At 45.0% G+C, this 27707-nt stretch overlaps 1 protein-coding gene across 2 annotated transcripts; it reads left to right on the top strand.

Annotated features, from left to right (window-relative positions):
* The first annotated feature begins 4088 nt into the window (after window positions 1–4088).
* On the top strand, window positions 4089–27256 carry CREBL2 (cAMP responsive element binding protein like 2). Of its 2 annotated transcripts, none has more exons than XM_019544256.1 (4): window positions 4089–4198; window positions 19671–19868; window positions 21290–21437; window positions 24194–24357. In XM_019544256.1, the coding sequence occupies exons 1-4, from the start codon at window positions 4184–4186 to the stop codon at window positions 24340–24342; spliced, it is 510 nt and encodes a 169-aa protein (XP_019399801.1). In that variant the 5' UTR covers window positions 4089–4183; the 3' UTR covers window positions 24343–24357. The 2 variants fall into 2 exon arrangements, with proteins under 2 accessions (XP_019399801.1, XP_019399802.1); XM_019544257.1 differs by lacking the exon at window positions 24194–24357 and adding an exon at window positions 26640–27256 and having other exon boundaries at window positions 4090–4198.
* Window positions 27257–27707: the final 451 nt, after the last annotated feature.

The raw sequence follows: 27707 nt of genomic DNA, 5'->3' as shown, positions 1-27707 counted from the left end.
CTGTCTAGAAGCACCCGTCATGGATCAGAGCCTCAGTGTTGTAGGGACTGCAGAGACACAGAACAAAAACTCTCAAGGAGCTTGCACTTCATTGTATAAACCTTTACTGGCAGTGCTGAATAGGTAGGTATCACATCACACCTTTTCAATATGGGCTGTCCACATGTTGATTAAAGCTATCAGATCTTTGAGACTGGTATCTTGTCTTCCTAGTTTTGCTGAAGAACCTGGTAAAATTAGCTACATGGATGAAGATGCAAGGCACAGATGTAGGGCAGGATTGGAGGGAGCAGGAAGGGGTCTTACTATACCTCCAGAGATTTTGCTCTTGTTCTAGACTCATGCTGAAAGCTCCCCCCAAGTGACTCAGCTGTAAAGGAATACTTAGTCATTCAAGAAGTCAAACGTAGTTGGGTATAATGCTAGTCCCTTCACTCTCTTGCATACTGATGGCTACAGAAACTGGTGTGCCATTGCCAAAGTCGCTACCACTTGATAAACGGGCAGTGTTAGTAGGAGATTTTTGCCTTGTATTAACATAAACACATTAAAAGAATTATGCTCATCTGTTGTGAAGCAATACAGACTTTAAATTTGTCCAAATTAAAAAAATAATGTATTTCATTAAAAATAAAAACAATCGTAGAACAAGTACACCTTTTTGTGTTGTCAAAGGCAATAGTGCCAAAGTCCCTGAAGATTTATCTCTTTTTTTTCTTATCATGCTGAGAACTAATGATTTTTAAATTGTTGCATGACTGCTGAACCCAACTCAATTATCTACCTCAAAGTCTCTTTAGATCTGCTGTGAAATTTAGATCCCTGCTTTTCAGCATATTTAATTTTTTGAATAGGGGGCTGAAATAGCCTAACAATAATTATTGCATATGACGTATGTGTCTCTGAGATTAATACAGACTAGATTTTATCTGCTATGAGTCACTATGGCTAGTCATAAAAACATCAGAGTGCCTCATACAGCTGACATGTGCAGTCAATATATAAGAATAATAATATTTCACACATAAAAATCTTCCAAAAACATGTCAGCAACCAAGCTAAGGTTGCTCAAACATATTTCTATCAATACAGTTTCAAAGGGCCATGCTTCTGAAGGAGCTAGTTATTTTACAGGGAGCAGAGTAAGGAGCATGTAGGGCACTTATCAAAGGGAAATGAAACTTGCTGGTAACAGGTATAATGACATTATACGTCGACATACTGTCTATGAACCTTCCCTCAGTCAAGCTACAACAGAGATGGCCTAAAGCTACCTATGCTGGCCTCCCTGCGTCCAATCATTTCTCCATTCTTGGGGAAAATCCTAACTGGCTTATTCTCCAGCTTTCCAGCCTCACAGCTCTGTCTGGGGTACCAAAAAAAGGTCTAATCCGGAGGTGGGCAAAATATGGCCCGCAGCCCAGATCTAGCCCACCAAAGGATTTTATATGGCCTGCAGTAGGTCTCTTGGCCCCACCTGGCCCAGGCCCAGCTGGGCCGTGGTGCATGCGGCCAGTCCTGCTGCTCCCAGGCACTCAGCAGGGCTGGGGCAGCATGGCAGCTGGGCTCTGCTTCCCAGCCACCCCAGTGACAGCAGCTGCTTTTGGCTGCCAGTGTCAGTGTTGCTGCTGCTACTGGACCCAGCCCCACTGCCCAGGCACCCCAGCCCATCCACCCTCTGTCCAGCACTGTGGGTGCCAGATGGAGCAGGTGGGCAGGGTCTTTATGGTGACTGACCCGGATCACTTGTGGGCAGGCTGTGCTTGGCTGTACAGATGGGATAGGGCTACAAGCAGGCAGGGAATGGCATCTGGGAGCAAGACAGGCAGAGCTGGGATCATGGGGTGGTGACAGTGCTGGGCCAAGGCCCTGGGGCAGAGCCACGATCTGCTCCCCGCATGTCCCTGCAATGGGTGTTGGTTCTGCGGGCAGGGGTGTACTGGGAGACGATTGCAGCTGTGCCCTAGGCCCTGCGATTCTAGCCCCGGCCCCAGCTCCCACCTACCCACTCTGCTCCCAGAGACTTTTCCCTGGCTGATTGTGGCCCCATCTCACCCACCCAGCCAAGAGTGCCCTGTTTGCGGGGTCCCAGGCCATGAGGCCGAGGCTGGGATCACCAACCGGTGACAGCATGGGACCAGGGCCTGGTTCAGCGCCACTTAGGGAGTTTTGTTGAGCTGTTGTGGGCTGGGCAGGGTGTGGAGGGTGCTGACCTGGCCCACAACAGCTCACCAAAAGTCCCTAACTGGCCTTCCAGCACAAATAATTGCCCACCCCTGGTCTAATCACTTTCTTCAAGGATGGGTGAGAGGGCAGAGGTATGAGCCAGGGAGACAATATGGTGAAGTAGCTGACCTGGTGGTCAAGTTCTCCTCTGTATCTAGAGATCCTTGTTCACCACATTGACCATTCTTGCCCCATTGAATTTCCTTACCTCGGGGGCAGATTGGGAAGGTGGAAAGAGCATTTCTGGATAGACAGACAGGGCACCATATGCAAAGCACCTTGCTTCTGACATCAGAAGAGAAACCCATATAAGCCTGTCTCCTGTGAGGTAGGTCTGTGATTCAGGGGGCAAAATCCCCTGTGCAGAGCCTTAGCTCTAACAATGGCATATCATGAGCATTAAGTTGTAGGCAGTTATTATGAATACAGCCCCATGAAAAGTTCACAAATAGACCTTCAGAGCCAGATGTAGTCTGTGGAATTCCAGTGCGTCAGAGCAGACTTATTAACCAAGTCTGCTGAAGTGTGGCAATTGTGCACTCCAGCAGCCTCCTGCATCTTGTGTATCAGCTTCCCCATACTTAAGAATGGTGATGGGAGTTGCTTGAACGAAAGTTCATCAAATGAGCTTTAGTTCAAGCACCTCCACTGCCATTGTTAAGTGCAGGGATGCTGATACAGGAGATGCAGGAGGTTGCTGGAGCTGCTCTAATTGAAGTGCCACCCCCCACCCTCAGAGCATGTGTAAAAGTGCTGATCAGGATAATGCTTGGTTCTGTGGAAATGTGTGAGGTGAGGGAAAGTTAACTAAATTGGAACATTTTTATTTCCCCTCTAGTTCAGGCAAAAAGGCCCAACTGCAAGGGCTCTTAGGTTGCATCCCTATGAGCAGGGGTGTGCAGTTGCCGTGGGGAAAAAAGCAGCGGCACAAATTTCTGGCCTTGGTTTTTGCCCTGGTGCACGCCCCCACACGTGGGGTTAGTGCAGGGAAAGGTGCTCCAGGTGGGCACCTGGGCTGGCCCCAGCAGCCTTATCCGGGGTTCAGGGCTGCAGTGGCAGCAGTCCCAGCATGCAGCGGCTGGTGGCCAGGCTCTAGCTTTGGGTGGCACACACTGCCACCACATGCACTGCCCCCCTTTTTTTGATACCAGGATTTCCTAGCATCTTAAACCTGGCTCCATGCAGCAAGTAGGCAGCACAGAGAACCAAATCACTGTGCTGGGTGCATCCAAAGCCTTCGAGGTGCGGCAAAACACACGGGTCTGCTCAGCACCAGGACTTGGGACTGTCCCAGGAAATGTGACGGGGCCCACGGCAACTCGGGGGTGTTGGCTAAGCACAGAGGCAGACAAAGTCCTTTGGAGAAATGCGGTAGTTTTTATTAGGCCAACTCAAATACTTGGAAACAATTCCTCTTCGCAAGCTTTCAGGCACAAACACCCTTCTTCGCGCACAGGGAGAGGCGGCCCCTCGGGATCTTGGAATGACACCATCCCCCACAAGGACGCAGGGCAGGAAAGCAACAAGCTGCACCCCAGCAGGCACCCGCTGAACAACACCTCGGCAGGCGGAGGCAGGGCACGACGGCTCCGCGGTATCGTCCCGGGGCCAGAGCAGGCCCTCGCAGCAGCCCCGCCTGCGCACGCCCCGTTGTGCCAGGCCCTCTGACCCCAGCGGGGACCCGTAGCCAGCCCAAGCTTGTCCCCGCGGACGGGGAAGGAACCTCGTGCTTATCCGGTAGTTCTCCGGTATCTTGTCGCGAGGCTTCGGAGGACAGCGGGACTAATCTTCCCAGAAGGCGCCGCGGCGCTCCTCCTGCCCCCGCCCCTCTCCAGAGTCGCCACTCTGACGTCACAACGGCGCCCCTCGGGCTGTAAACAGGCCAGGCTGGGCCCGGCGGCCCGGGCCCGGCGGGGGCGCTCGGTCGGGGGTGTTGCCTGTGGCTCGGCCCGGCCGCATGGACGACAGCAAGGTGAGCGGGCTGCGCGCCGTCGCGGGCGCAGGCGGAAGGGCTAGTCTGCTCTGGCCGCAGACAGCCGTGACGGTTTATAGCTGTGAGCAGACACAAGTGCAGCGCTGCAGGCAGCTTCAAAGCCGGCGAGCGGGGGAACGTCTGACCTCTCAGGCGGGTGCAGGGGGAGTGAGGCACGAAGCTGTTATGGAAAAGATGCGTGAGATCATCCCCTCCCCAGAAATACACAGTAACTTTGTGGCTGGTTCCCGTTGTACCTTGAATGAAACGTGTGGCTGGGCTGATTGGCAGAGTAGAGGGCTGAGAGCGGAGGGCTGTGGTGTGCCCCGAGGCTGGGAGTGGCCTGCAGGCCTGGACTCCCGTGCTTGCAACTTACCAGTGAAGCGGGAGCCTGGGATTGTGATCCTAGGCTTCCCCTGCACCAACAATATTGTCAGGTTGGAATCTGATCCCTGTTGATCTGGGGTAACCGTGTAACTTGGGCTGCTTTACGAAAATCATTCTGACTTAAAGCTAGGAGCTGCACTTCTGTCTACACCCCCAGATCCTTTTCCACAGTGCTGCCATCCAGCCGGGTGTCCCCCATTTTGAATGTGCATCTGATTATTCTTCCCAAGGTGCAGCACTTTGTGTTGTCGCTGTTGGACTTCAGCCTGTTCACTCCAGCCCAGCTTTGCAACTGTCAAGATCCTTTTGAATTGCTCTCCTGTCTTCCAGGGTGTTTGTGGTTTTTCCCTTATTTAGTGTCACCTGCAGATTCGCTCAAGAAGCTCTTTATTCCGGTATCTACATCATTAATAAACGCGTTGAACAGCACTGGGCCTAGGGCAAACCCCTGTGGAGCTCCACTTGAAACCTGCTGCCATTATGACTTGGGTCCATTAATAATTAATTACCCTCGCTTGTGGATATTGAACCAGTTGTCTGTCTACCTTACGATAGTTTTATCCAACCCACGTTTTTCCAATTTGTTTGTGAGAGGGTAATAAGCCTTTGTGAAGGCTTCAAAGCCTGGCTGAAGTTCATATATGCTATATTAATTTAATTCCCTTAATCTACCCAAGTAGTTACTTGGTCAAAGAAGGAAATCAACTTTGTTTGATGTGACTGACATGTGATGTGAAGAGAATACTTGAGATGGGATTTAATAGCAGCCTTCAACTACCTGAAGGACACTTTGAAAGAGGATGGAGCTAGACTGTTTTCAGTGGTGACAGATGACATAACAAGGAGCAATGATCTGAAGTTGCAGAAAGGGAAATGTAGGTCTTCTTTTTGGCCTTGTTTAAAGAGAGGCACTATGTTAGCTCTTTACGTCTGGTAACTTGCCTGTCTCCCAAAACTTCATAAATAATATTGCCAAGGGCTCCAGGATCTCCCCTGTCAGGTTGTCATTTGCTGTCACTGGTGCAGGATGCTGCAGGGTACAGCCTGTCCGAGAAAAGTGGGCCTCTGTGCAGTTCTCTGTGACTGTTTGAACCAAGGGTGGACAGCCTGCAGCATGAGTGCCACAGCTGGCACAGGCAGTCTCTGTTTGTGGCATGGAGCAGATAGGACAGGGAGCAGAAAGTGGAACAGCAGATCAGGCAAGGGAAGGGGATCAGAGTGGTACTTGGGAAGGGTGCAGGACTTAATTTGTGGAGCGCTTACCAAAAAGAGGGACTGCCACTGGCTTAAAACATTTTTGCTAACTGTTGAAGATGGGGTAAAATAGCCACCAGATGTCCAAAACACAGACTCAGTGTGTCCCACACCTTGTGTAAGTATGCAAAGTGTATGCGTGCAACATATAACAGCGCAGGAATTGCCAGGGGGGTTTAACATGTTTGATAAAAATCCTGTCTAGCCATCTTTTTGTAAATGGCTTACGCTATGGATGTTAAAGAAAGTGTTTTGTTATCTGCCCCTTTAGGGTCTTCTGGTAGCTGTGTGTGTGGGGGAAGCATGTACTTCTTTCCTGCAGCTATCAATATACCTGCAATGTGCTGCTATGCACAACTGTGCCAGTGCATTATGGTATTTTTAGCTTCATTTAAACCTGCAGATATAGATGACTAATATCAGGCAAAAGATATTAATGGTCTTATTTAGTATAACAAATCCTATGCTCCCACAATAACCTGTAAATAATGAAATTAAAGTAGAGGCAAAGTATGATATGTAAAGAATGTAAACTATGAGCTAAAAGTAAAGGCTAGTTCTTGTAGCACAGGGGCAGGCAATTATTTTGGGCAGAGGGCCACTTACTGAGTTTTAGTAAGCCATCGAGGGCTGCATGACAGGCAGCCCAGGGAAGAAAAATATTTATTTTCTAAATTTTTCAGGGGCCCTGTGGGCCAAATAGAATGGCCTGGTGGGCCACATCTGGCCCCTAGGCTGCATTTTGCCCACTCCTGTTGTAGTGAGAGGCATTCCTGCTTTTTTCTGTGTATTTTTAAGAGTACTGTAATAACATCTACAGACCAGATTTCCAGGGCTAATTGTGGAGAGCCTGAGTGCTGCAAAAACAGTGGCTTAGAATATGTCCTGCCCTTGCTGTGTGTCATACCAGACATGGAGAGTAATTTCTAGCAGCTGGAAAATAGTTTTCTATTAGTGCTTGATTCCTCATCTGAAACTTAGAACAGGAACTAGTGTTTGGATTCAGAGAAGTAAAGCTTGTGGTAATGTTTTTATGCCAGTGGGTCCTTGTACTTCAGGAACTGGTCTGAGATCATAAAATTATGGGGCTGGAAAGGACCTTAAGACCAGCAACATGCTTCACATGGATTACCAGACAGCTGTCAGAAATTGCAATCCTGGGCTAGGTTACTTAAAACTAGTAATATGTATGATGTGTGCTTTTACTTTATATGTTAGGTATCCTGAAGTCTTCTAGGTCTCCATGTTCTTTTTTTTTATTAGAGGGAGATCGTGCCACTTGCATTGATTGGTTTTCTTTGTGTTAAAATAAAAACCTGTCAAATGCAGCCTAAAACATGTCCTTGTATTCCAAGATAGATTTGTTGAGCTATCAGCATAAACCTGGTACTTAAGAGAGGAGATCTTGTTAATCTTTTGACAGGTCAGCATGTATGGTATATGGTTCTGTTGGATCCTGATTCTGAAAGCTTTTCTGTAGGGTGGATAGTCATCGAGATCACACAACTCTGTATGTTTGCAAGGGTCTTAGTATGTGAAAGAGTCCTGTTGGATTAGAGCCATAATTTTGAGGGTTTGGGGGATCTTCTGTCTGGTGTCACATGAGGCAAAATGTCTCCTGAACTAAATTTTTTTCCCTCAATCAGATTTCTTTTCTGACATGTAATTTGCTTACAAAAGGGTTTGAAGAACATCCACATTTTGGGCATAATTTAAACTTTATTTGTATTTTTGTGCAATGTCAAGAAGATGTGACAGGCAAAAATATGTTAATTTGTTTTTTTGGTAAGTATTCTGGCCATGTTTCCTAACTCTTTACAAGCAATAAATATATTTTGGATCCCATCAGCTAGAACTGCTTCTCTGGAAATAATATATACTCAGAATGGAGGAAGGTAAACATGTGGTAGCTCCCCTACCTTATCCTACCTCCAAACTGGAACAAATTTTCCTAATATTACTTTTTTGCATAAGCATTACTATACCAGCTAAGGGATGTTGAGAAATTTTAAATGGGGGCCAGTATCCCTTAGACTTACCAAATTTTCACATTCATACTATGTACCTGCAGCAGATGCCTCATTTCTCAGCTCTTATAATCCTCTGAGGTATTGTGCACCTGCAGGCTTCATTGAAAAGGACTAGATACTAGATCATGCCCCTTGGGAAGGTTTCATTGCCTATCATTATCTTATAGGCCTTCGGCACAAATTCTTCACACTACAGGTTGGACAAAGCTATTTGTATCTGACTTCTTTGCATGCCATCTTTGGGGGGAGTTTTCCCATACTGTATCGTGAGAAATTGCTTTATCACTGTGGAACACATTGTGTCATTGCATAGGGTCTGGGATTTTGATGTGGTTCAAGGTCAGCATTGTTTGATCCCTGTAATATCCTAAAAGTTTCAGTGACTCATGTTTTCTGACTTACTGTTGGGGTTGGCCTAAATGGTAGAGTTTTGCTTACTGCCTTATTTAAAGTGTGAACAAGAATGCCTGCAGAAGAAATTTTCCTATGAAAATGGACATAATAAAGTTGCCTTAGCATAGGTTAGTCATATTATAGCTTCATCTACCAGAGTTTAGTCAGTCCATTTTTATAAATGTTGTTTTCAGCAATATGATGGTACAAAGTCTGGATGGGCTTAAAGTCTGGAATTTTTTTTTCTGTGCTCCTAACTTACATCTCTATCTCTTTTTTCTTTTCATTTATTTAAAAAATCAAAACCAATCAAACTATAAGGTGTATTTGGGGATTAAACTTAGTTATATGTATGATTTTAAACAGGAAACTGGAAGTATTTGAAGAAAAGAGGGATATAGGCTAAATATCGTGTCTGGAACACTTGTGTTCTTTAGTGTCTCCTCCTTGAATTTGAGAGTACCTATTCTGTTTATAGCGTACAGGTCTTACCAATACAGTCTTAAAGAAGTCCTTTCTGCTGTATGTATTTGTCTATGCATGTGTGCATACATACATACTAGATCTTGTAGTGTTGCTGTTCAGGTAATGAGCCATTGGCTGCTACCCTTGAACCCCATATGTTGGGAGCAACATTGGACCCCTGCTAAACTAGATGGGACAACTGATGCCCACGAAAAAGCAAACTTGCTTTTTCATGGACAACTGATGCCCATGAAAAAACACCACTGCCCACTGTGGGTCAGGGAGGTATGCGTGAGGGAGATTCCGTACACTCCATCAAAGCTGACTTTGTGAAGGAACACCTTGAGAGGCTGGATACTTTCAAGTCAGCCGGCCCTGACAATCTACACCCCGGGGTACTCAAGGAGCTGGCAAGCATTATAGGCCAGCCCCTGGCACAGATCTTTGAGAACTCCTGGCGCTGTGGTGAAGTGCCTGAAGATTGGAAGAAGGCCAATGTGCCTATCTTCAAGAAAGGGAGGACAGTAGATCTGTCAAAGTACAGGTCCATCAGCCTGACCTCTATCCTGGGGAAGGTCCTGGAAAAGATTATCAAAGAGGCCATCCTTAAAAGACTAGCTGAAGGCAGTATCCTGAGGGATACATGGGTTTGTTGTGGGTAGGTCTTGCTTGACCAATCTCATTTCCTTTTATGACCAGGTGACCTATCAGCTGGAAAAGGGGGAAGAGATTGATGTCATATATCTTGACTTTAAAAAAGCCTTTGATCTGGTATCCCATGATCACCTCTTGGCAAAACTGGCCAGCTGCAGTCTCGGTCTCACCACGATCCGCTGGCTGGGGAATTGGCTCCGTAGTAGGACCCAGAGGGTGGTGGTTGACGGAAGTCAATCCTTGTGGTGTGGTGTGACCAGTGGAGTCCCTCAAAGCTCTGTCCTAGGGCCTATACTTTTTGACATCTTCATCAATGATGTGGACATTGATGTCAGAAGTGGACTGGCCAGGTTTGCCGATGACACCAAACTCTGGGGTAAAGCGTCCACAGCTGAGGACAGGAGGGCAATCCAGGCAGATCTTGACAGGCTCATGAAATGGGTGGACAAGAACCTGATGGTGTTTAACACCGAAAAATGTGAGGTTCTCCACCTTGGGAGGAAAAACCTGCAGCATGCTTATAGGCTTGGCAGTGCTACGCTGGCTAGCACTACAGATGAAAGGGACTTGGGGGTCATGATTGACTACAAGATGAACATGAGCCTTCAATGTGATGCTGCGGCTAGTAAAGCAAGCAAAACGCTGGCTTGCATCCATAGATGCTTCTCAAGCAAATCCCGGGACGTCATTCTCCCATTGTATTCAGCCTTGGTGAGGCCACAGCTGGAGTACAGCGTCCAGTTTTGGGCTCCACAATTCGAAAAGGATGTGGAGAAGCTTGAGGGGGTGTGGAGGAGAGCCATGTGCATGGTCAGAGGTCAGGGAAAGACCTTATGATAAGAGGCTGAGAACTACGGGACTCTTCAGCCTGGAAAAGCACAGGCTCGGGGTGATCTGATGGCTACCTCTAAGTTTATCAGGGGTGTTCACCAGGATCTGGGGGAATGTCTGTTCACCAGAGCGCCCCAAGGGATGACAAGGTCAAGCGGTCACAAACTCTGCTGCGACCATTTCAGGCTGGACAGAAGGAAGAACTCCTTTACTGTCCGAGCCCCCGAGGTTTGGAATAGACTGCTGCTGGAGGTGGTTCAAGCACCCACTTTGAACGCTTGCAAGAGACATTTGGATGTTTTTCTTGCTGGGATTCTATGATCCCTGATGACTTCCTGCCCCTGGGGTAGGGGGCTGGATTTGATGATCCTTTGGTGTCCCTTCCAGCCTGAATGTCTATGAAATCTATACATCTGATATGGGCCTGTAAGCCCAGACATTGCAAAAAGGGGCTGTGTGCATGTCATCTCACAATTTTTGTCTTAAGTTGCATAATGCATGATGAAGATCTTAAGGCCAACTTCAGTGTAAAGCAACAGGAGGGTCTCTCAGTCTGGATTATTGTATTTACTGGAATCTTCCCTTCTCCCCCATTCAACATAAATGCAGCCAAAGGTTTTTCTCTTGAGTACCAGTCTGGGACAGGTGACTGCTGTGGGTCTGGGACTGGGGCTGTAGATGCAGTTGCTGCTGCCGCTGCCTGGAATCAGCAGCAGCACTTTGGAAAGGCAGCTGTAGCTTGGCCCAGTATCATCTAATGTTAAAGCCTCTGTCTTTTGAAGCAGGGCTTCACTGACCCCAGATAGTGCTATTAGCTTTAGAGAGGCTGTTTAAGTGAACTATATATGACTGGAGCTCTGGCTAATATAGCAGTTTCTACAGCAGTTATTTAAACCTTATCTTTTAGGATATAAAAGCAGGCCAGTATAGATGAGTGAAGCTACATAAGGAATAATTAGCTAGTGAACTGCAGCTCTATACTTCCAACCATTGTCCTTTATAGGAACAAGAACCTGTAGTACAGTACAAACTACAGCACTCTGCCTGTATGTGTGCAGACTTCCTTTCCATGAGGTGTTTAGTGCAGATAAAGCTATAGATATCAGGTTCATTTGGCAATCAGAACATTGCCTGATATACAATGGAGAGTTGATCCTCCTAGCCTAGTGATTTTTTTTTTCAACCAGTGAGATCTTTTTAAGGGTGCTTTGCAAGACTGCTTAATATTAGTATTGGTAGGTGTGCAAACATGTGCCTGCATGATTCGCAAGATAAACCCAGAGATTTCAAATAGGAATCTATAGTTTAAAAACATTCTGAACTGTTGTAGTCTTTTGTGGTTTTTGCAACAGAATTGCTCTGTTGGTTTTTCTGTAGTCAAAATGAGTGAAAGCTAGGAGTTGGCATTTTCTGGGGGGTGCCTTGAGTCTCAGAAAGTTGGGAATTACTGTCTTAGCCTATCTCACAAGCTGTCAGTGCTGTGCTATTAGCAGCTGTGAAACTGACTTTGTACTGTTGATTTCAAGGCTGCTATTAGAAGGTTAAAGCATGCTGTGTAACAAAGTAATGAGCTCTAATACCATGTGAGCAGCCAAGAGCAGGCTGTTCCCATACAGATTAGCTGGCACAATTAATTTGGTTTAAGTGATGCCTTTACTAAAGTAATCAATAGGATTTGGCAAATGGCTAGTCAATTTGTCCTTCTTAATGGCTGCCTGTGTTACCTGCATACTTCTTAGGTAGCTTAATTTTGTATTTGTACACTTCCCTTCTCGCATTATAAAGGCATTCATTCCAGAATATGTAGCGGTCTTCAGTGTGCAAAATCCTTTTCTATCAGTTTATCCTTAGAAGCTGATGTTGGCTGAAGTGGCATTTACTCAACAGTGTTAATAACGAATAAACCAAGGTTTGCTGAAAAATGTTGGGCTGATGGCTCTAGACTAGTATTTCTCAACCAGGGTGCTGCCCAAGCCTTTGAAGGGTGCCATGAAGCGTGAGTAGGTCAGCAGATAAAATGAAGCGTGAGTAGGTCAGCAGATAAATGCAGCCTTAGGTATGTCCTTGCTGTTGTAATTATTTTGCACTTGCTAAGTGCTATAGGTGGCCATATTCGCATGTGTTTAGTGTTTATGTAACAAGTGCTGGGTGGATGGGAGACTCTGGGGCTGCAGCATGGAAGCACCATGCAGCTGGAATTTTCCGCACGGGGTCTCTCAAGGGGAAGTCCAGGGCCTGTCAATAATGTGACAGTCGCCGCTTCGGGCCAATGAGAAAGCGCACATGTAATTAGACTGCCCTGCATCACAGAGAGTATAAAAAACATTGCGCTGTGAACTTTGGGGTCTTTGCGCGCCCGACGGAACGTACGGACTGAATCGACTCGGAACGACCTTCGGCCTGGCCAGCCGGAGGAGAGGACGCCAGACCCGCCTGATCCCAGCGACCCTTCCCGGAGATACAACACCAGTGTGAGTGGGTGCTCACTGGTGCACCCAGCATAGTTGATTTTGTTTTGTTTAACCCTTATTAATAAAATTAAGCCTGACCTTTAAAGCGAGCGTGATCTGCGTAAGCCTGACTATCAAAAGATCCTGTCCACACTTGCCTGGCTGATTCTTCCACCAGCACCCCCAGGCCCCTCTGCAAGTAAGTAACCACTGCAATAGTGTAAATTATTTTTTTTAAATTGGGTGCCACTCAGTTCACAGAAGTCCTGGAAGTGTGCCTCATCCAGTGAGTGATGCCTTGAGTCCAAAAAGATTGAGAACCACTGCTCAAGGCAGTAGAATCCTGTATTAACTTATAGTGCTAGTACAGTACATGCTGATTATATTAGTAGTGCTGTTTTTCTCATGCTATCCTGCCAGTGTGGTTCAAACTGGCTTCTCCACCAGCACTTGCATTCCCTATGTCATGTTGATTTATCTTTCCAAGGAGGAATCTGTGGATGACTCGCTCTGACTATGCTTCTCCAGGGATCTTCCCCCTTACCCTTTTGTCTTTCTCCTCTCTCCCTCTCCCTCACCACTTAACTCCCCAGAAGGCCGATTTCTGTTTCCATGGCTTTCCTAGGCCTGGTAGCTTTGCATGTGAACCTGGATAGCTTGCATGAGGAGGACTGATCTTACGATCTTGGAACTGTGCTAGAAGATATCATGGGAAAGCAGAGCTGAAATGGACATCACAAGGTCATTTAGTCTAGCCCTTGCTCAAGGTAAGATCAATCCTGACTCTACCATTCCAGTCAAGAATCTGTAGAACCTGTTCTTGAGAACTTCTAAGGATGAAAAGTCCACATTTTCTCTAGGTAGCCTGTTCCAGTTCTTGACTACCTTCATATTCAGAAACTTCCTTCTAATTTTTAACCTAAATTTCTCCTGCTGACGCTTGAGGGCATTGCTCCTAGTCATATCTTCTGTGGCTATGGAGAAAAGTCCATCTCCATCCTCTTTGTACTCCCTTCAGGTATTTGAAGACCATCGTTAAATCTCCTCTGTCTTCTCTTTTCCAGACTAAATAACCTTAGCTTTTTCAGCCTTTCCTCAAGTCTTAATAAGCTATTGGTTGCTTTTTTTTTTTTTTTTTTTGCAGCAAGAGCATGCGGTTGCCTCATTCAGCTTAAGGTTGAAAACCACTGCAGCAGACCATTTTTCATTTGTGGACCCCTAAAAAATTTCAAATGGAGGTGTGGACCCCTGTCCATTGTAACTCTGGGTATTCACGTACTTTTGATTATAGTCATCTTTCACAGATCACTTAGACATAGTCTGCAGACCCCCACGGGTCCACGGACCACAGTTTGAAAACCACTGGTCTACTGTAACCACTCCAGGTCCTTCTCTGCAGCTCAGCCAGGCGAATCCTGAGCCTGTATTTGTGCATGCAATTATTTTGCTGCAAGTGCAGGACTTTGCACTTGTCCTTGTCAAATGTCATCTGATTAGTTGCAAACCATTTTCCCAGTCTGTCCAGGTCATTCAGGATCCTAGCCCTATCTTTAAGTGTCTGTAACTACACTTGACTTGGTGTCATCTGCAGATTTGCTAAGCATTCACTTGATCCCATTATCCAGATCATTGATGAAGATGATAAACAGTACCAGACTTGGGACAGACCCCTGGAGAACCCCATTTCGTACTTCCTGTCAACTACACACTGAGTCATTGATGACTGCTTGTTGAATATAATGATCCAACCAGTTATGTATCCACCTTACAGTACTTTTCTCTAGTTTGTATCTCCTTAACTTGTGAGTGAGAATATTGTGAGATAGTGTAAGAGTGGTATAGTAGCTGTGATGGTCCAGAAATTGTGAGAGGCAAGGGTTTCTTAGGATAATATCTTTTATTGGACCAACTGTGTAATTGAGGTAAAGTTAGACAAGCTTTCAAAAGGAAGACATTCTTTATCAGGTCTCTAATTATAGGAAGGTAGGCAAGTTAAGCACAGTGTAGGGGAGGGGCTGAGAGAAATTTTTAGGTGTAGCAGACATGCAGTTAGCATCCATGGAGCCTGACAAGAAGCCATGCTTTCCTTGCTTTCTGAAATCTGCAGAAGAGCTAGCTGAAATGCACACTTTTGGATTTCTGGCAAACAAATGTCATTTCATTGTTAATATTTATAATGAGTAGCGATTAATATTCTTTGGGGTTGGGTTTTTTTTTTTGGTATCTTGATTATATGTGAGCATTTGAGATGAAAAAGCATGGGCACTGACTAGTAATAACTCCTTTAATTATGTGATTTTTTTTTGTGAATACAGAAAGAATCCAGGAGTTACATTTTTGTCTCATCCATTCATTCCTGATGCTTCAGCTTGAGCACTGCTTTATGTCTTTCTCTGCTGTCATGTCAGCATAGCAACCAAATAAGCAAACAGGACTAGGAGTCAAGGAGGAGTCAGTGAAAAATGATTTAACCAAGACTTTTTTTCCACCCATATTTCTCAAGGTTGCAGTAGGGAACTTGGGGCTTCTTAGTATTTCTAAGAAAAACTGGTATGGTAGTAGCAGATATGGTAGCAGGCTGTTAAATCACCCCTTAAACTGGCTATGCAGTGGGATGCTGAACCATGTGAGAGCTTATGTTTCCAGACCTGCCAGGACCTCAAGAGTCCTCCTGTGCAGAGATCAGAGTATTGCGGTATTGATGTTGCTTCTCTGTATTCCTACAAGCCTTGTCCCTAACTCACAGTCTCCTAAATAACACAAACCTTTGCTGCTTCTGTTTGCAAACAGACTGCATGCAGGGCTGCTAAAGTCATCACGTCTTGGAAGACAAGCAGGTAGTAGGCCCTAATTCAAAAAGTGCCATATTAACTTACATAGTAAGACCCTGATTATAAGATGCCCCCCAAATAATTAGATTCTGTATATGGAAAATGTATAAAGTTGGTACAATTTCCAGGTATTGAATCTAATTATTGGAGGTTTGCCTTGACTTTGTCCCCTTATCACTGCTACAGCAGGAGGGAAAAAATATCTGGGGGATCAGGTAGCCCTTTGCTCTTTGCTTCCTCACAACTTTTTCTCCTGGTAACCCCTTTCCCTACCCCTTACTGTCAGACCATGCTCTCCACAAGCATGGTACAATTTGATACAGTATCCATAGACTTAGTCCATCCAGAATTAATACATGTTCTCTTTTTTTGGAACTGCTGCAGGTTTTAGCACAGGTGTTTCATGAACACAATTTTGAACAGCACCTTGGCACCTATTTATATCTAGTATAAACTGTGCATGGAATTAGTTAAAAGCCAAAAGACTCATGATTTACCACAATTAACTGGGCTGTGTCACAGCAGAGTAAACAGCATTTCAAGCCATGGTGAGCTACAGCTTTGCATACAGTTCATCCAGAATCCCTCTGTCACTATCTCTGCCTGGTGCATATGTTTGATGTGCCCTCACCCTCCATGGGGGACCCCACAGCTCAGCATTGCTAGGTATGTTTGTATACTCCAGATTACCCCTCTCCCCCCCCCAAAAAAAGAAAAAAGATCCACATGCTAATGAGTCTTCGCTCATGACTGGAACTGGGTGTTTTTGTCGCAAGTCTTGGGATGTTCCAAAAACATGTGTGCAGATGAGGTGCAGGGCACTCCACCTTCACCTTGCAGAGGGCCAGTGCCACACTTATGTACCAGGCTGAGAGAGGGTGCAACAGAGATTCTGGGTAAACTGTATGCAATGTTGTGGCTCACCATGGTTTGAAAAAGCGTTGACTGTGAGGGGGAATCGCACTTAATGGGCACTGTCATATGTCTTATTCAGATGAATGGTACTAATTTATTCTTGTGGTAGGCTCTTATCAGCATTTTTGGCACCAGGGAAGGTATTGAAGTTTGTTGTGGCCTTTCTCAGTGCCAGCTTGGTATTGCAGTACTTTTAGGCCCGATGCTTGTTCAGCTGCCTTTTCCGAGGAAACTAGTTCAGATCATGGGTAAAAAAGGATAATATGCTGTAAGTGCTTGGGGTGTCTCCCATTAAGACCGTGCAGATTTAGAACTCCTTAATATAAAGTGTTACACAGGCAGTCAGAGTGGAATAAGCACCAAGTCTCAGTTGCTGCTGAGAACCAAAGCATTAATTTTGGTTAGAAAACAGCCAGTTGTTATAAATGTAGTTTGTTGAAACCAGCCGATTGTTATAAAAGTGTTTGCAAAACTTGATACACATAGGCTTAAACATATCTCTGTTATAGCATACTTAGATGAGTGGAACTACATCATGCATTAATTTTGTTTCATAGGAATAGTAGAGGGAATTGATAAATCAAATGATATTCCTTCCACAGCTCACACTTGACAGAGGGCTTGAATTTTCTCTTGGTCTTATGACTGTCACATTTGTTTCAATCAGTAGAAGTCCATGAAATAATCTGTGTTCCACTGCTTGCTTGGGGCAGACAGCTACTCCTGAATAAATTAAAAGAGGCAATATATAAGGCAGTAGGATTATGTTGCCGTGTGATTGATGACTCACTCCGCTATGGAGAGAATGGCTTCCATTGTGTAACCCATTTTTCATTACAGAACATGAATTCACTATGTGATTGTTTTTACTGTGTGACAGTACAAAATAAACTTGCTTTGATAATCCCAGAAATCCTGCCTTCTACAATGTTAGCATTGTGTAATAGTCTCATTAGTTTTATGGACAGTAACATTTGAACAGTTGCCTATAAGGAAAGTACAGCCTGTACATAAAGTTGCTACATCCTAAATTCACTGGAAGTGACTCTTAGTGCCATGTTGACCAAGCAGTATAATTAGACCCTCAAATGAGTTTCTCTTCCATCAGTAAAGCAGGGTATGTGTCTGGCACAAGACTTGTAGGGTAACCTTAGCTGATGACCTATGTAATAATGTTGACATGAAGCATGAAAAACTTTCATATGCCATTTCTTTGAATTAAAAACAAGGGGATGCCAGATATAAGTGTGGAAATGATTCCTTTGCACTGCCGTGTTTTAAGTTGTAGCTCTTATATGGAATACGTTAAAGCCAATTGTCCAGCTCCAGTGTGGGGAGCTGGGTACTTTACACAGGCTATGCGTTCAGATTTTAAGGAGGCAACCATGCTGGGACATAAGGGATTGGAATTCAGAGGAAGGGAAAATGCAACAAAATCCATAGTTAAGGTATCAAAGATTCTAGTTCCCTTTGAAATAAGTTAGCATTGAGTAGATATGACTGAGATGATAGATTGTAAAAGTTTGAATAAGTGTTTGAATAGGTTTTAGAATAGGATTCCTGCAACTATGATTCTAAGTCACACGGTCAACTTATTTCTTCTTTCTTCTGGAGACAAAAGAACAGAATGTCACATCTTGCTGCTTTTCATGCTTTTTTTCAGGTGAAATCTGAAATTCTTCCTCCTTTGCACAGGCCTCGGAGACTGGCATATTTTTTTTTTGAAAAAGTAAAGATTTTTTGTTTCCTGGTATTTACATTTTCTCTCTTTCAGCTTTTGTGCAGAGTAAGTGGTATTACTCAATAGACCATCTCTGAAGTGTACTGTATTATTTATTTATTGGTATTGTAGTACAGGCAGTTCTCAGACTTACAACACAATTGGTTCCTGAAAACTGCATCTTAAGTCGAAACTTTGCAACTCGGAATCAATTTTCCCATAGGAAACAATGTTATAAATGGGGGATTGGTTCCTGAACCAAGGCTTAATACCCTATTTTCACCCAAAATAACCCAGAATTTTGTAAAGTACTCAATCAATTATGTAAAATAAATAAGTGTGGCTATATTACTTGTCTGTGTATATGCATTTATTTATATATGTATTGTAAATATACCAGATCTGGGGGTCACACATCCCTGCCTTCCCTTCCCCCCCATGCCCTTCTGGACAAGTGGAGGAAGCTGCTGGACAAGCCACAGCTTCTCCTGCGGCCACCCAGTGCGAGCAGCTGGGGGATCAGCTAGATAAGCTATGGCTTCTCCTGTGGTCGCCCAGAGCAGCCCTGGAACTGCTTGCCTCCATCCGGGAGGGGACAGCCAGGGGAGCAGCCAGACAAGCTGCAGCTTCTCCTGCAGTCATCCAGCACAGCCCTGGCACTTCCTGCCTCACCCCAGCAGGGGCAGCTGGTGGAGGAAGCAGATGAGCTGTGGCTTCTCTCATAGTCGTCCGGCGCAGCCCTGGCACTGTCTGTTTTGCCCTGGCAGGGGCAGCCGGGGAAGCAGCTGGACAAGCTGCGGCTTCTCCCGCCACCCATAACCCCCTCTCCTAGAGCCCGGCGCAGCCTCAGCTGGGCAGCGTTTGCCCCACCCTCTGTTCCAGTCCCAGCCCCCCACTCCCGCAGGGGCCCTGATTTGTCCCCCCACGGCCCTTTCCTTCCCCCTCCCGACAGACCTGTATCCAACATTCAGCTTCGTAAAGCTGAAACCCATGTCGGAACTTGGAAACCCAGGTGTCAGTTTTACAAGTGTCGTAACTGCTGTTTGTTGCAACTCAAAGCGTCATAAGTTGAGGACTGCCTGTAGTAGCTAAAAGCACCAGCCCATCATTGCAGGCATTGCCCTGAACTCTATACTGGCTCTGGGGTCTTATAGCATTGTTGCTAATCTATTGCAGTGGTTTAGAAGTGCCACATGATGTTTAGATAATCCTGTGGACGGGGCTGCTGTGTTGACATCTGTTTACCCCACTGCAAGGTAGATTTCTGTCTGGTTAGGGTAGCCCACTGAAGAGCTGTCTCAGTAGTGAATTTTTGCTAAGGCCTCTCTCCCTTTTTTTGTTGTCAACAGTTCTTTCAGAAGTTCAAAATAAACATTTGACTCTCTTCTCCTTTTTTTTCCAGGATCACCTGATAGTCCTTCCCCGTGAATAGCTTTCCACATGCAGGCACTCCTCTTTCTTTGCACCTCCAAAAGCAACATTGAGAGTTTTCTTGCTTACTTCTTACTCCAAATGGAAGTTTAACTTGCTGTTGTCTTGCAGGTAGTTGGTGGCAAGGTAAAAAAACCAGGCAAGCGAGGTCGTAAACCAGCCAAAATAGACTTGAAGGCAAAACTCGAGAGAAGTCGTCAGAGTGCAAGAGAGTGCAGAGCACGAAAGAAGCTGAGGTACCAATATCTGGAAGAACTGGTGTCAAGCAGGGAGAGAGCCATCTGTGCACTCAGAGAAGAGTTGGAAATGGTAAGGCTGTTTCCTTCTTAACTTCTAGACTGGATCCTGCTAGCACTGAAGTTATGAATGTTTGCCATAGAGATCGTAGTTAGGCTATAACTTGTCCAAATAGTAAGAGCAAATGTATTCATTGCTTGCCTGCTTTGCATCTTGATAGTGATTCTTGTAGCATGAGGGATTTAAAGGATTAGTAATATTTGTTGTCTTTGAACTAAAAATAAGTAAGCAAGGTGGTTTATTTGTGCATAGAACTGGCATCTTAGAACATGTAAGAGCTGCCACTTACTGTTGAGACCATAGATCTATCTTGCCCACTATCCTATGTCACACAGTGGCAGAGTGGATGCTGAAAGGGAGCGTGAACAGGGTATGGCAAAGCTCTTTTTTCCACTCTTCCTCTCACTTGCAGTCTCCAGCATTTATCAGCTAGGAAGTTCCGATTCAGAGGCTGTACCCCTTGACATTTCATTTCTTATGTTTTGGAATAGCTTGATGTAAAGGTTAGGGGAGGCAGGGAAATATTAAAATAGAGATCTGTTGCTTGCAGATGTATTTGGCCAGCCTTTGGTTTGGTGCATATTCTGCCCCCACCTCCCCCCACCATGCACAAAACTTTATTTACAAGGCCATGTTGCTTGGTGCTCACTTGTCTGGTTTTCGGTACGCATGAACTAGGTGCCTGTACATTTTTGCAGGCACAATGGGCCGTGTTGGCGCAAGTGCACAGGCAAATAGGTTTGAAATATAGACACCTAAGCCACCAGAACTCCCATGGAGCTCAGTATATAAGTTGCTTTTGAGGAACTGGGTCTTGGGTTATAGAACGATGTACTGATTGTTTTGATATTAAAGGGTATTGTTATGGATATGTTACGATGCGACTTATATCTGTATGATTCAAGTGTAGCAAAACTGCTCCAGCTTTAATCCTACTTCATTCAGAATGTTTTAGTTAACTATTATAACTTAGTTATAATATTGCTAAAGGGGAGCACAAATATAAAAGCTGAGGGTAAGGACTTCTGGCCTGTTCCCCAAACATCCTGTGTTCTGTGGTTTGCCAATGAAGATGTGGAGGCTCAAAGGGGCTTGCAGAGCATCAGAAAGTGTTAATGTGAAGGTTTCACCAGCACAAGGTTTATGAGACTTTTTGATAGCATGTGAGCTGGAGCAGTATACTGGCATGGCAGTAGCCAGAAAGCACAGAAGAGTTCTACACTGTTTAATGCTTATTGTATTGTATGTAGCTGTGCCCCCAAGCAGCAGTTTATTAACAGAAACAGGATTTACGCGGGTCAGGTATGCAGCTCTGGACATGTGCTTAGCTCATTAGTTCTCAACAATTGTAGAAAAGGTTTCACCTCAGTAGGTACAAACTACTACTGTGATCCTGGCAGTTTGCTAATGCTTGATGTGTTTTCATATTTCAGTACAAGCAGTGGTGCATGGCAATGGACCAAGGGAAAATCCCCTCTGAAATAAAAGCCCTACTAACTGGAGAGGAGCAAAGCAAAGTGCAGCAGAACTCTACCAAACTTTCCAAGGTTGTGAAAACAGAAGCAAACAGCAACAACCCCTGTAAGTATCATGCCTATGATCATCCCTATTGTATGTCTTTTCTTGTGTAGGAATGCATATTGTTATAATATTTGCCTGAACATGTAACACATGCAGTTACATTGGCTAGAAAGTTGGTTTTCAAGAAATGATCCTCCTTTCTTGAAGCATAAAATTTTTCCTGATGGGCACAGGAGTTTTTTATATATTATTATTATTATTATTCTCTCTAATGGGATAGTGAATGTTTGGCCAGAGTGCACCTGTGTGTTTTGCTTTTCTCTGAATCTGTAGGCAGAAGTAGGAGGAGAAAGGGGTCCTATATCCATACTAGATCAGGGATATTTTGCGTAACTTTAAAGGGTGATGCCAGTCCCTATTTTTCTGATGATTGCTTCTGTTGTCATGGACATTGGTTCTCTGCATATTAGTAAAGTACTTCTTTCAGTCCCACTTTTTACTTTGTACTCTGCTTAACTGCATACTAATTGGTGCTAGCAGTGGTGAAGAGAATTTGTTGTCAAAAGGCTGCTATTAGAAACCTTGAAGTTAATTGCAGCCAGTCAGTTTCATGATAGTATTTCCCCTTATTTTTTGAGCTGCTAACAGCAGACTTGAGCCTAACTCCAGTCAGTTTCCCCTCATTTTCCAGGCTTTTAACTTGCTATTTAAATACTCTGATAGTGATGGGAGGTAGTTAGTTTAGGATCTGCTAATACTGTAGAACTGACAGTGCTGTGTACTTAGCGAGCATTAAGCCCAGGTAAGTGCATACGTCTGGTAAGTTCATGGCCTTTTTTTAGTCCTAAGGCCACGAACTTAAACAGAATACACTTAAGTGTGCACTGAATTTTCAAATTTCATATTAAAGCTACATGAAAAGAATTATTATGTAGATTGCAAAGTCAGATTAGGAAGCGTGAAGCCTATAATAGCCTGTGCATCATTAGTTCGTTGTTTTTGCATGTGCACCCTGTACAATGAATGAGATGAGGGGTCATTATGGAAAAAAATTGTCATGTAACTTAGAGACAAAATGTGTAATGCATTGCATGCAAGGAAGCAGAACTAAAGTTATATTGGCATCTGCATATGTCTCATTTCTGACTTCACTTTGAAATCTAAATAACACTCTTTAACATAGTCCTTAAGTATAATTATTTTCTTGTGAAAATAACTAGGGAAAAACACACTTTTGTTGCAGCCATCATCCATGTTTTAATTCCTTAGAGTATGAGTGCTGAACTTTAGCAGTACAACAATTTCTTGAGCTGACCACATTTAACTAATTTAATTCTTAACAGTCCTTTTTTTTAGTTATTTACCTGGCACTTCACTTAGCACTAGGCAGAAAAATGAAACAGAGGAGGAAGCCCATTTAGAAAGTTAAGCCTCATATAGGCAAGAAAAGGACAGGGTGTATATTTCTAAATCCCGTTAGCTGAGAACTGCAGTTCATGCCTTGTTCTGCTTGGAGGAGGATGAAAGGGCCAAGCCTTAAGTGTAGGTCTGTTGTTCCATACTGAGTGTCTGTGGCCTCAGTGCTCTTTGTGGAAAAAATTGTCTATGTGAAACATCAAGAATTATTTTTCTTAAATATGATTAATTTCTTATATTGCAGGAGTAGGACAGTAGACATAGCAAAGCCAAAACTAATATATGATCTATCATTATAACTTGCATGTGTACAGTGCCTTTAGTTTGACAGTCCCACAGTATTTCCCAATATTAATCTGTGTTGAATGCTTAAACATAAGCTTAAAATAAGACAGACACTTAACTGGTGCTGAATCAGAGCTCTGGCAAATATGCAGAGGAGTTAGCTAATCATTACACAAATCTTTAACTGCAGCTAGATGTGTGACAAATGGACAAGATGCTGGTTTTGCTTCTCATGACATATATATATCTCCTGTGTTCTTTCTCATGCCTCCCCCCTTTTCCTTTTTGTACAGTTTTTATTTGAATCAAAGATGAGGTTTTTCCCCCACTTAGAATGAGTGGGGGGGGAGAGACCCCCTTGTCTTGGATTGGAGTACAAGTTGCAGCGGGCGGAGAGTGGCAGTGGCTGCTGCAGCTCTGACTCCAGGCTCAGAGCCTCAGCTGCTCCCCTCCCCTTCAGCACTGTGTTGCCTACTGCTACCACTTTCACTCCAGCTCCAGTCTCAGTTCCAGCCCCGCTCTGGCCTGGAGCAATTGTTGGCTTTAGCCCCTGCCCAGCCATGCAGCAGAGGTGGCAGTGGCAGCAAGTCTGGCCTTAGCTCAAGTTTTGGGGCTGGGGCCAGAACTGTTGCTTCTGCAGCCCCCATCCAGTGTTTTCTGTGCCTGTGGCCAGAGTGTGTGGTCTCCAGGTCCCAGGGGGAGCAGGCATCAGAGGGCAAATAGTGTGTGTGGGGGGGGTAGGGGTCAGGCCAGAGTCATGCCCTGCTGCCTGCCTCCCTACAGCTGCTTGCCCACAGCAGCAGTTGTGGGGAATGAATTTAAGAGAGTTCCCCCAAAATTAGATTTTGTACATGGAAAATTATAACTAATTTGCAGTTTTTTCTATGTATAAAATCTAATTATTGGTGGGGGTTGTCTTAATTTCAGAGTTGTCTTGGATTCAGGCAAATATGGTAGTTAATTTTGTGATAACTTGTTTGAAGGTTCTTTGTATAAGTTGGCTTTGTGGACACATGCAAGAGCTAGAATGCCCATCTCTACTTTACCCACCAGGGTAAATGGAGATTTCCTCATTTGGTGGTAATCATCTCATTCATCAGAGTTTTTTTTCACTGGGATTTGCTATTCTGGGAGCCTGTCTAGCATGTCAGTTTTTTACATGGTTAGTAGAATCTGTCTTCCGTTACAAAGGTTATTGTTGTGTTTGATATGGATGGGGCAACATGATTATAGAATCCTTCATAAGAAGTACGTTACAGTCTAAGTCGCAATGTTTTTGTGTAACATGGTGTCCTTGCATATCCTGCTAACCAAAATGAAGTGTTAGAAAACAGGATGTAAGCATGGGCCCTGAAGGCAGTCAATATTTGCATCATCCCCGATTGCCTCCAGTTCAGTTATCAGGTTTTGTGCTCAGTGGAGGGGATCCCTGAATGAGATCTTGTGGCTTTTGTTTTGCCACAGGTCACACTAGGTCATCAGTGACCCTCTGGCCTTGAATCTCTGTGGCCCTGCATTTTGAGAACTCCAAAGTTCACCAGCTCCACTTGGCAATTGCAAGAGTTTGAAAATGTTTTTGAATATCATGTTTATGTAATATGTACCAGGGTCCCACCATCCCGAGGGCTGCCTGTATACAAACTCTTGTAAAGACTGAATCTGGTCCTCTGACCAGGGATCCAGTCCAAACCCCAAGTAACCCTGAGTCTTCTCGCTAATTCCCCTAAGAAAGATGGGAATGTAGCCCTTCCCCCTCCTTTTTGTCACGGTAGTTCAGGGGTCGGCAACATTTTTGGGCAGTGCTCCAAAAACACCCACAAGCTCAACATGTAAAACGTTGGCATGCCAGGGCATCGTGGGAGCTGTGAGGGGCCCAATCCTTGTTGTGGCAGCACAGCCCTGCCTCCTGGTCCTTTCCCCGCTGTCCTTGAGGCACGCATACCAAACAAAAAGCCTTTGCGTGCCTTGCTATGGCACCTGTGCCAGAGGTTGCCTACCCCTGCAGTAGTTGTAGCCAAGAAGGAGGCTGGCTGCCTCTTGAAGACTTTGCAGAAGGGAACTAGCAGGCCACTGAGCATCCTGTGTCCCCACCTATCTTGAATATCTAAAAGTTACTTAGCACTCTGCGCTTGTTGGGTGGAAAGGGAGTTCTTCAGGACCCTCCAAAATCTTCTTGTGTACATTCTAGTGCATTTTAGGCTCTTCGCACCATTGTTCTGCTGGCACATGAAGATGCAGTAAGCACCTGATTCAGTAGTATTACACCAGTTCTAGATCAGCCATCTTAATTGATCTAAATCAGGTTGTCCAACATAAGGCCCTCAGGCCACCATGCGGCCTGCCAAGCCATTTTCTGAGGCCCACAGTCCCTTGCCCGGGTCAGGCGGGTGGGGGAGGGGAGGGGAGCTGCTCACCCCTGCGGGGCCGGGCTTGTCATGTGAGCCGGGTCCTGCCATCCCGAGGGCTGCGCGGCACAGGGCTGCCCCAGTTGCGGCTGACAGGACGAGCTGGGGATAGCGCCTGCTTTTACTTCTTTCCAGCTCAGCCCCTTGCCCCCGGCATCCTGCCCGCCTCCCGGGACCTGCCAGGCTCAGTGGCCACGGGGTGGGAATGGGAACAGGGCACCTGGCACAGGCAGTCAGCAGGGCAGCCCTGGAGGGGCCTCAGCAGGCGGGGTCCTGGCGTCACCTCTGTGGGGCGAGGCGGCTCGCGGCGCTGAGGCCATCAGCGCTGCGCGTGCGGGTGGCCGGGCACCACGGTGAGCGGGGCCGTGCCGGCAGCTGGGTGAGGGGCTGCGATGCAGCGGCCGCCTTGCTTCAGCCTCCTCGGGCAGCACTGGCTCGTGGGGCTGCGCTGCTTGCGGGATGGGATGTGGAGCTGTTTATTTCTCCGCTTCAGTCTCTGGGGCAGTAGCTGCCTGGATGCAGACTGGTTCCCTCCTGCCCCTGCCCACCAGCAGCTACCATGAACCTTGCAGTAACAGGCAGGTGCAGTAGGGCTACACGGGCAGGGTCTCTCTGGCCCAGGACAGAGGGTGTTTGAATATGGCATGCCGGGCCACTGGGTGATTAAAAAGTTCATGATCCGGCCCCACATTCAAAAAGGTTGGACACCCCTGGTCTAAATGGAATTATTGAGGGGTGTGATGGGAGTGAAGCTGTGATAACTCATGCCTAAGGAATTCTGAAGTAATGGAAACTTGAGAGGAAAATACCTCCTCTTCCCCTTTATTTGATGTGTGGAATCCTGAAAAATGAACTGCATGGGTTTTATGGAACTGTCATTTAATCAAGAATGTTTTGCCTACTGTTGGTTTACTTTCTCTGTCTCATTCATATATAACTAGTTGTGATTTTTGCATTCAAAATTTGATAATACTAAGTGTTGACCAAGTTGCATAGAACCCATTAAGTGTTTCTCAGAAGCTTTTTATAACCTACAAAGAAGTTTGAAAAATGTATTAGATACTCTTCAAAGGGTGCTTTTTTTAATCTTTTACCATGATCTCATCTCACTTGTTTGAGAGGGTGCTTGTGGTTATGATCGATTGTTCTTTTTCAGGGTGAAAGTCGATCAGCTGATACAGAAGTCAGTGGTGAGTCCAGCCCTGCTCTGCATCCCATGAAGGAATGATGAAGATCTTGCTTTGCTGGTTCTATTTGCCACCTTCCACCCAATTAAAATCTGCATAACTTTTTTTTGGTCACAAATTCAACTTGAATATGAAACTCCTAGCGTACAGGTTTTGAATATTGAAGCATATTTAGTATGTACCTGTAATATTTCCTATAGGTAGACAGAAGCAACATCTCAGCTTTTAAATGTCTGTGCTGTTAATACTGCAATGTAGACTGTTTTTGTGATTTTTGAATTTATTTTTATTATTACTCATGAAAGCCGCCAAGCTTTTAATCTTCAGTAAGATCTGAAGTCTCATGCACCTAATCACTCAACCAAGATGAAGCTGATTTTTTTTGTCTGTGGTATGTTGTGTATGCATGGCTCATGCTGTAACATCTCCTCTGAGAAGATGTTGTCACTGTGTACAGATATTGTCATTATATTTGTTTTGTCTTTCCTTCTTTAAACTGTGATGAGACGATTAATATCCTTATCATTTTACTAATGATTTATGTGAATATCTGCTTAAAAGTAAAATAAAAAAACCCACAAACCCACCTGGTTTTTAGTTACTTTTGTGTACTCTAAGCAGGTTGAAGCTGCTTGAACTTTTATACTGGGTCTGATTCTCTAGAAATGGAGACCTGAGTATATAAACCAGCTTCTGTTTTATCTTTTTTTGGCTAGGGACAGAAGTTACACACACATTCGTTTAAGTGATCAAAAACTGGTTTAAACCTGTAACAGAACAGAAGCTCTGTGCATCTAAACCAGCTTCAAACTGGCTGAAACTGGTTTAAGATAACCCTGGTTGAATGTAGTGTCGGACTTAAACTAGTTGGACTCAAATCAGTTATGAAACTTCTGTCCCAGACCCCCTTGTGGTTCAAGTTAAATCACAGTCCCCCAGCATCACAGCATGCTTTCCAGCCCTTGGGTGGGCTGTTCTGTGCTGTCTGCTGCAGAGACAGGGCTGGCCCCGGGGCAGTGAAGGCTGACTGATGAGCG

This window comes from Crocodylus porosus, unplaced genomic scaffold, assembly GCF_001723895.1.
Source record: "Crocodylus porosus isolate Cpor-Errol unplaced genomic scaffold, CroPor_comp1, whole genome shotgun sequence".
Taxonomy (NCBI): Eukaryota; Metazoa; Chordata; order Crocodylia; family Crocodylidae; genus Crocodylus; species Crocodylus porosus.
The sequence above is the reverse complement of the archived record's forward strand: the minus strand, read 5'-3'. Positions and strand labels throughout refer to the sequence as shown.

Coding starts and splice junctions, on each gene's coding strand:
- CREBL2 (XM_019544256.1), top strand. Junction 19,869..21,289: donor TCAGAGAAGAGTTGGAAATG/GTAAGGCTGTTT, acceptor TTCATATTTCAG/TACAAGCAGTGGTGCATGGC. Junction 21,438..24,193: donor AGCAAACAGCAACAACCCCT/GTAAGTATCATG, acceptor TTTTTTTCACTG/GGATTTGCTATTCTGGGAGC.